The sequence below is a fragment of the Rhinoraja longicauda genome, chromosome 35, assembly GCF_053455715.1.
Source record: "Rhinoraja longicauda isolate Sanriku21f chromosome 35, sRhiLon1.1, whole genome shotgun sequence".
NCBI classification, from domain to species: Eukaryota; Metazoa; Chordata; class Chondrichthyes; order Rajiformes; family Arhynchobatidae; genus Rhinoraja; species Rhinoraja longicauda.
The window spans coordinates 21,107,543-21,116,885 of NC_135987.1; the positions used below are offsets into that span (position 1 = coordinate 21,107,543).

The window sequence follows — 9,343 nt, forward strand, 5'->3', positions numbered from 1 at the left end:
TACTTCCTCTCCTTAATTTTTATCCTGGTTTAGAGTTTTATTTCATGGTCTCATAGTCTTCAATTTCTCTTGGTCTTTTGCATGATCTTCTAAGGCCTCCCCTCAGCCTCCCACGATCCAAAGAAATAAAGTCCCAGCCTTCCCAACCTCTCCCTGCACCTCAAGCCTCCTGCAACATGGTTTAGAATTAAAGAACCACACAGAAGGCCATTTGGCCCATTGTGCCTGTGCCGGCTCTTCTGAAAGGTAGCACGGTGGCGCAGCGGTAGAGTTGCTGCCTTTCAGCGAATGCAGCGCCGGAGACTCAGGTTCGAACCTGACTACGGGCGCCGTCTGTACGGAGTTTGTATGTTCCCCCCGTGACCTGCGTGGGTTTTCTCCGAGATCTTCGGTTTCCTCCCACACTCCAAAGACGTACAGGTTTGTAGGTTAATTGACTGGGTAAATGTAAAAATTGTCCCTAGTGTGTGTAGGATAGTGTTAATGTGCGGGGATCGCTGGGCGGCACGGACTCGGTGGGCCGAAAGGCCTGTTTCCATGTTGTATCTCTAAATCTAAAAATCTAAAAAAAAATCTAAAAAAAGTAAGATCCACTTACTCCCACTCATCTATCAGTTACTCTTTCCAAAGATTTCAGTTCTACTCTCGAAATTTATTATCAAACCTGCGTCTAACTATGGCTGAGGGGGGACCTGATAGAAGAATGTAAAATCATGAGAGGTGGAGGTAGGGTGGAAAGTCAGAATATTTGTGCCCTAGGTGGAAATGTCAAATACAGGGCAGAGGTTTAAGGTGAGAGGGGCAAAGTTTAAAGGAGATTGGCAGGGCAAGTTTTTTAATGGTAGAGGGTAGCAGGTGCCCGGAACGTGCTACAGGGGATGGTGGTGGTGGCAGATATGATGGAGGTGTTTGAGTCTTGAGATAGGCACATGGACATATACATGGAGTGGAGGAATATGACAGATGAGAGAGTTCGTGCAGACATGTTTGGCACAGAGGTTGTGGGCCAAAGGGCCTGTTCCTGTGCTGTACAGTTCTATATTGTCAATGTGGATCCACATCCCTCCCAGGCAGCACATTGAGGATCACGTTCATCACCCAAGACGATATCTCTTTATCTTTCTCCTGCATCTCCCCTGTCTGTATTAGACAGAGTCCAACTCCGACACTATCTGACAGCCATCCACCCACTGAGGAAAAGTGCAAGATTACAGGAATTTGGGGTGGCACGGTGGCGCAGCGGTAGAGTTGCTGCCTCACAGCGCCAGAGACCTGGGTTCCATCCTGACTACGGGTGCTGTCTGTACGGGGTTTGTACCTTCTCCCCGTGACCGCGTTTTCCGGATGTTCCAGGGCCTGAGCTACAGGGAGAGGTTGGGTAGGCTAGGACTCTTCCTTGGAGCGCAGGAGGATGAGGGGTGATCTTATAGAGGTGGACAAAATCACGAGGGGAATAGATCGCGTGAAAGCACGGAGTCTTTTACCCAGAGTAGGGGAATCAAAAACAGCTTTGTCTACAACATGGTGCTTGGAAGCTCTGACGTGAACGAGCTTCTGCACAGTAAACATCATCAACACCTCGACACCCCACGATTACCAGTAACTGGCACGTTGAACTGACTGCACAGATTGTTTGTTTACCTGCATGTAAGCCTGCTGGCATCTCTGAACAAGCTGGTGGAAGGCTGGCGTTCGCAGGTGAGTGTGTATGTGGGCAGGATTCAGACGCTGCAAGGCTTCCATGATTATCTCCTGCAGGACAAACGGACTCAAGACTCCTTTGGCCGCCCCCATGCAGAACTGGTAGACATAGTTCACACCTGGAGACACAAGAAGTAGAAGGTTACTGCTCCACACTCCCACACAGAGCCACGTTACACCCAGCAGTGTGACAAAGAAAGTTCACATAACCAGGCCACAAACAGCAATGTTCAATGGTTTCTTCATTATCACCTGTTCCAAGGTACAGTTAAATACTTACGGCAGACACAGAAAGCTGGAGTAACTCAGCGGGACAGGCAGCATCTCTGGAGAGAGGGAGCAGGTGACGTTTCGGGTAGAGACCCTTCTTCTGAAGAGATGGTCTCTCCAGAGATGCTGCCCGTCCCACTGAGTTACTCCAGCTTTTGGGGTCTATCTTCAGTTTAAACCGGCCTCTGCTACAATTGTTCCTCCCCACAATTAAATACTTTACTTGCAGACAAATCAGCAGGATGATCACCGCACCACACACAGCACGAGATGTTTCACCATCTCAGTAAATAATATTAATTAGCTTAAGCGCACTATATTACAGATATTAGACCACCAAAAATAAAAACAGAAACTGCTTGAAATACTCAGCCAGTCAGGCAGCATCTGCAGAGAGAGGATGGAGTCATTGTCTCAGGTTCACAACCTTTCATCGGCAGTTTCCATGAAATGCCCATTGATTTTAGACAATAGACAATAGGTGCAGGAGGAGGCCATTCGGCCCTTCGAGCCAGCACCACCATTCAATGTGATCATGGCTGATCATTCTCAATCAGTACCCCGTTCCTGCCTTCTCCCCATACCCCCTGACTCTGCAATCCTTAAGAGCTCTATCTAGCTCTCTCAGAGAATTGGCCTCCACTGCCTTCTGAGGCAGTGAATTCCACAGATTCACAACTTTCTGACTGAAAAGGTTTTTCCTCATCTCCGTTCTAAATGGCCTACCCCTTATTCTTAAACTGTGGCCCCTGGTTCTGGACTCCCCCAACATTGGGAACATGTTTCCTGCCTCTAACGTGTCCAACCCCTTAATAATCTTATATGTTTCGATAAGATCCCCTCTCATTCTTCTAAATTCCAGTGTATACAAGCCTAGCCACTCTAGTCTTTCAACATACGATAGTCCCGCCATTCCAGGAATTAACCTAGTAAACCTATGCTGCACGCCCTCAATAGCAAGAATATCCTTCCTCAAATTTTTAGACCAAAACTGCACACAGTACTCCAGGTGCGGTCTCACCAGGGCCCTGTACTACTGCACACAGTACTCCAGGTGCGGTCTCACCAGGGCCCTGTACTACTGCACACAGTACTCCAGGTGCGGTCTCACCAGGGCCCTGTACAACTGCACACAGTACTCCAGGTGCGGTCTCACCAGGGCCCTGTACTACTGCACACAGTACTCCAGGTGCGGTCTCACCAGGGCCCTGTACAACGGCACACAGTACTCCAGGTGCGGTCTCACCAGGGCCCTGTACTACTGCACACAGTACTCCAGGTGCGGTCTCACCAGGGCCCTGTACTACTGCACACAGTACTCCAGGTGCGGTCTCACTAGGGCCCTGTACTACTGCACACAGTACTCCAGGTGCGGTCTCACTAGGGCCCTGTACAACTGCACACAGTACTCCAGGTGCGGTCTCACTAGGGCCCTGTACAACTGCACACAGTACTCCAGGTGCGGTCTCTTTTAAAGTGTTAATTCCTCTCTTCACTGATTTGAAGGGTCTCGACCAGAAACATCACCCATCCTTTTTCTCCAGAGATACTGCCTGAGCCGCTGAGTTACTCCAGCATTTGTGCTTATCTTTGCTGTACACAAATTGGCTGCCACCTTTCCTACATTACTGAAGTGGCCACGTTATTAGATCAATTGGAAATGTACTACAGTAAACATGTTGATATCTAGTATACAGTTGCTCACAACCCAGACCATCACACAAACCAACCTGCCTTCCATTGACTCCATCTACACCTCACGCTGCCTCGGCAAGGCCAGCAGCATCATCAAGGACCAGTCTCACCCCGGCCACTCCCTCTTCTCCCCTCTCCCATCAGGCAAGAGGTACAGAAGTGTGGAGACGCACACCTCCAGATTCAGGGACAGTTTCTTCCCGGCGGTTGCAGGCAACTGAACCGTCCTACCACCAGCCAGAGAGCGGTCCTGACCTCCCATCTGCCTCTTTGGTGATCCACAAACTATCGCTAATCGGACCTTATTGGACTTCACCTTACACTAAACGTTACTCCCTTATCATGTATCTGTACACTGTAAACGGCTCGATTGTAATCATATATTGTCTTTCCGCTGACTGAATAGCACGCAACCAATAGCTTTTCACTGTACCTCGTACAAGTGACAATGATCTAAACTCAGCATAGCCTGAAGAAGGGTCTCAACCCAAAAGAAGTCTCCATTCCCTCCACAGTTGCTGACTGGCCCGCTGAGTTACACAGAAACATAGACAATAGGTGCAGGAGGAGGCCATTTGGCCCTTCGAGCCAGCACCGCCATTCATTGTGAACATGGCTGATCATCCACAATCAGTAACCCGTGCCTGCCTTCTCCCCATATCCCTGATTCCACTAGCCCCTAGAGCTCTATCTAACTCTCTTTTAAATTCATCCAGTGAATCGGCCTCCACTGCCCTCTGTGGCAGAGAATTCAACAAATTCACAACTCTCTGGGTGAAAAGGTTTCTTCTCACCTCAGTTTTAAATGGCCTCCCCTTTATTCTTAGACTGTGTGGCCCCTGGTTCTGGACTCCCCCAACATGGGGAACATTTTTCCTGAATCTCGCTTGTCCAGTCCTTTTATAATTTTACACGTCTCTATAAGATCCCCTCTCAACCTTCTAAACTCCAGTGAACACAAGCCCAGTTCCTCCAGGACTTTGTGTCTTTGGTTCAGGTATTCTCACCCAGCCGTGTTGCTAATCCTAGAAGCCACTTGACATCCTCTGTGTAGGGCGGACTCCGAGAGAAGTAATTGTTTGGGTGGTCGTTGTGAGCCCTTCGTCCGAGCATTTCCAGCGCCAACATACCTGTGAACAAGGAGCAGGCGTGAGGAACGAAACACGTGGTGGAACAGAGAGAGATAAAACTGCAAAGCCCCGGCAACAAGCAGAACAAGTGTCAGACCTGACGGGGAGAAGGCAGGAGAATGGGGTTAGGAGGGAGAGATAGGTCAGCCATGATTGAATGGCGGAGTAGACTTGAGGGGCCGAATGGCCTAATTCTACTCCTATTCCTTATGACCTCATGAACTGTCACAGGTGGCCATTGCAAAAGTGGACATTGATGGCCTGTCTGAAGAAGGGTCTCGACCCAAAACGTCACCCATCCTTTATTTCCACGCAGGTCACGGGGAGAACGTACAAACTCCGTACAGACAGCACCCGCAGTCAGGATTGAACCCGGGTCTCTGGCGCCGTGAGGCAGCGACTTCACTGCCGTGCCACCGTGCCGGCCATCTTGGTTCTATTTTGTTCGATGTAAGGGCAATAGATAGGGTGCGCTCTTAGTTGAGAGCAGGGGAGGGTAATTCACAGCAAGGCCACAAGGTGGCGGTGGCCACGCAGTGTGAGCAGGTGAGTCGGTGAACCAGTCTACCTGCAATCAGGTGTTGTCCCGACCACAGGTGTCACGCTCCTGCCTCAGAGACAAGTCTTATCTGGAGCTCCAGAACTGTGCGGCCCACCAGACAACACACTATGGAGCGGCACGGTGGCGCAGCGGTAGAGTTGTTGCCTCACGGCGCCAGAGACCCGGGTTCGATCCCGACTACGGGCGCCGTCTGTACGGAGTTTGTACGTTCTCCCCGTGACCTGCGTGGGTTTTCTCCGAGATCTTCGGTTTCCTCCCACACTCCAAAGACGTACAGGTTTGTGGGTTAATTGGCTTGGCGTGTGTGTAAATTGTCCCGTGTGCGTGTGTAGGATGGCGTTAGTGTGCGGGGACCGCTGGTCGGTGGGAACTCGATGGGCCGAAGGGCCTGTTTCCACGCTGTATCTCTAAACAAATGCAACCACCGGCAGCGGCAAAGTTCACTCACCGACCCTGTAGGCGGAGTGCAGGTAGTGCAGGCCCTGGGGGTTGATGGGCTGTGCGTGCATCTCATCCTCTGTGGGGAACGTGGGCGCCACCATGGGGGGGATCTGTGCCGACAGGCTGGGCAGAGACGCACCCTGTACTGCCTGGAACGTGGTGCCAGCCTGCACACTGGCAACTGGGGGGGGGGGAGAGAGGGGGGGGGGAGAGGGGGGGGGGGAGAGGGGGGGGAGAGGGGGGGGGGGGGGGAGAGGGGGGGGGGAGAGGGGGGGGGAGAGAGGGGGGGAGAGGGGGGGGAGAGGGGGGGGGAGAGGGGGGGGGAGAGGGGGGGAGAGGGGGGGGAGAGGGGGGGAGAGGGGGGGGAGAGGGGGGGGGAGAGGGGGGGAGAGGGGGGGAGAGGGGGGGGAGAGGGGGGGGAGAGGGGGGGAGAGGGGGGGAGAGGGGGGGGAGAGGGGGGGGAGAGGGGGGGAGAGGGGGGGAGAGGGGGGGGGAGAGGGGGGGAGAGGGGGGGAGAGGGGGGGGAGAGGGGGGGGAGAGGGAGAGAGGGAGAGAGGGGGGGAGAGGGAGAGAGGGGGGGAAAAGAGAGGGGGAGAGGGAGGGAGGGGGAGGGAGGGGGAGGGAGAGGGGAAGAGAGAGGGGGAGAGCAGGGGGGAGAGGGGGGAGGGGAAGAGGGGAGGTAGAGGGGGGGGAGAGGGGGGAGGGGAAGAGGGGAGTAGAGGGGGGTAGAGGGGGGGTAGAGGGGGGGGAGGAGGGGGAAGAGGGGGGGAAGAGAGGAAATCCCAGTATTAACCACAGCATTCATCAAGCAATCATCCTGCAACTCTAAAGACATGTTAAAATGCAGACTGTTAATTTTATTAATTTTATGTGCTCTTACAGATTAAAACCTTGAATTTCATAACTGAGTGACAATAGACAATAGGTGCAGGAGGAGGCCATTCGGCCCTCGAGCCAGCACCGCCATTCAATGTGATCATGGCTGATCATTCTCAATCAGTACCCCGTTCCTGCCTTCTCCCATACCCCCTCACTCCGCTATCCTTAAGAGCTCTATCTAGCTCTCTCTTGAATGCATTCAGAGAATTGGCCTCCACTGCCTTCTGAGGGAGAGAATTCCACAGATTTACAACTCTCTGACTGAAAAAGTTTTTCCACCACTGAGTGTTTACACCACTGAGGAAAGATGAATTATTCTCCTTGTGCCTGCCTGCCTTTCCATACCAACTCCAAGAAGAAGGCTGGTGAATCTGTGGGATTCATTGGCACAGACGGCTGTGGAGGCCAAGTCAATGGATATTTGTAAGGTGGAGATTGACAGATTGTTGATTAGTGCGGGTGTCAGGGGTTATGGGGAGAAGGCAGGAGAGTGGGGTTGAGAGTGAGAGAGAGATCAGGCCTTCACTATAGTGGTAGAGTTTATGCTTATATAATCCTGTAGTCACACAGCCCAACTTGCCCATGGCCCATCTACAAGATGCCCCATCTACACTCCATTGGAGGGGGGTCGAGAACCAGAGGACATTGGTTCAAGGTGAGGGGGGAAAGATTTAATAGGAACCTGAGGGGCACCTTTTTGTTTTACACAGAGGGTGGTGGGTGTATGGAACGAGCTGCCGGAGGAGGTAGCTGAGGCAGGAACTATCACAATATTTAACAAACCTTTAGACGGGTATACAGGTAGGTCAGGTTTAGAGGTAGACAGGCCAAACAGAGGCAGGCAGATGTGTAGATGGGGCAGGTTTTTATTCACAAAATGCTGGAGTACTCAAACAGGTCGGGCAGCATCGAAACCAAGCGCAGGCTCGGCGATCGCTTGGCTCAACACCTGCGTTCGGTCCGCGTTGGCCAAACTGATCTCCCGGTGGCTGAGCACTTCAACTCCCACTCCCAGTCTGACCTTTCTGTCATGGGCCTCCTCCAGTGCCATAGTGAGGCCCACCGGAAATTGGAGGAACAGCACCTCATATTCGCCTGGGCAGCTTGCAGCCCAGTGGTATGAACATTGACTTCTCCAACTTTAGATAGTTCCTCTGTCCCTCTCTTCCCCTCCCCCTTCCCAGATCTCCCTCTATCTTCCTGTCTCCACCTATATCCTTCCTTTGTCCCACCCCCCAACATCAGTCTGAAGAAGGGTCTCGACCCGAAACGTCACCCATTCCTTCTCTCCTGAGGTGCTGCCTGACCCGCTGAGTTACTCCAGCATTTTGTGAAATAAATACCTTTGATTTGAACCAGCATCTGCAGTCATTTTCTTACACTAGATGGGGCAGGTTGGTCAGCATGGGCAAGTTGGGCCAAAGGGCCTGTTTCCACACTGTATGACTCTGACACTAGTCCCACCTGCCCCAGGTGACCCATATCCCTCTAAACCTTGTAGAAGGAACTACAGATGCTGGGCTAAACCAAAGGTAGACACAGAATGGTGGAGCAACAGTGGGACATGTAACATGCCCTTCTCTCCACAGATGCTGCCTGTTCCGTCCGATGAGTTACTCCAGCATTCTGTGTCTATTGTTCTGAACCTCTCCTGTCCAAGTACCTGTACAAACGTCTTCTACATTTTGTTATAATACTTTCAGATAATGGCTGTGTTCTCTTTGATGGAAACTATTAAAATATATATTATTGAATACTTGTACAATATTGCTGAAATAAGCTCAATGGCAGGAAATCCTGTCTATGTTCAGGATTCAGTCAACAGAGGGAGCAGTTGTGAGAGGGAGAGAGAGAGAGAGAGAGAGAGAGAGAGAGAGAGAGAGAGAGAGAGAGAGAGAGGAGAGAGAGAGAGAGAGAGAGAGAGAGAGAGAGAGAGAGAGAGACAGGGAGAGAGAGAGAGAGAGAGAGAGAGAGAGAGAGAGAGAGAGAGAGAGAGAGAGAGAGAGACAGAGAGAGAGAGAGAGAGACAGAGAGAGAGAGAGAGAGAGAGAGAGAGAGAGAGAGAGGAGGGAGAGAGAGAGAGGGAGAGAGAGAGAGAGGGAGAGAGAGACAGACAGAGAGAGACAGAGAGAGAGAGAGAGAGAGAGACAGAGAGAGAGAGAGAGAGACAGAGAGAGAGAGAGAGAGACAGGAGAGAGAGAGAGAGAGAGAGAGAGAGAGAGAGGACAGAGAGAGAGAGAGAGAGAGAGAGAGAGAGAGAGAGAGAGAGACAGAGAGAGACAGAGAGAGACAGAGAGAGAGAGAGACAGAGAGAGAGAGAGAGAGAGACAGAGAGAGAGACAGAGAGACAGACAGAGAGAGAGAGAGAGAGACAGAGAGACTCTCTCCTCAATCTTTGCACATGCCCAATCCTTTCCACCCATCACTTTAATTTCATGTTTCGTGCATCTCGTGTTTGATGACCGTTGGCAGATCATTTTCCCTCCTGGGATAAATAAAGTTCTGTCGTATCGCGCTGTAAACGGAGCTGTGTGTGGGGCGCGGTCGGTACCTGCTACGGTGGATGTCAGAGGCAGGTTGGGGTCGGACTGGTAGGGGTGCACTGCCATGGGGATCATTGGGGGCACAGGAACGCCGGCAAAGGTCACAGGGGGGCCGACATGGC

The 9,343-nt window shown here is 52.0% G+C and overlaps 1 protein-coding gene across 1 annotated transcript in view; it reads right to left on the reverse strand.

Annotated features, from left to right (window-relative positions):
* zswim8 (zinc finger, SWIM-type containing 8) overlaps positions 1–9,343 on the reverse strand; it is a 95,066-nt gene that overhangs the window by 5,714 nt on the left and 80,009 nt on the right. The window contains exons 19-22 of the mRNA XM_078428356.1: positions 9,230–9,340; positions 5,807–5,980; positions 4,674–4,796; positions 1,642–1,820 (exon numbers count right to left, since the gene is read on the reverse strand). Of these exons, the coding sequence (XP_078284482.1) occupies positions 1,642–1,820; positions 4,674–4,796; positions 5,807–5,980; positions 9,230–9,340 (587 nt within the window). The remainder of the gene's footprint in view (positions 1–1,641; positions 1,821–4,673; positions 4,797–5,806; positions 5,981–9,229; positions 9,341–9,343) is intronic.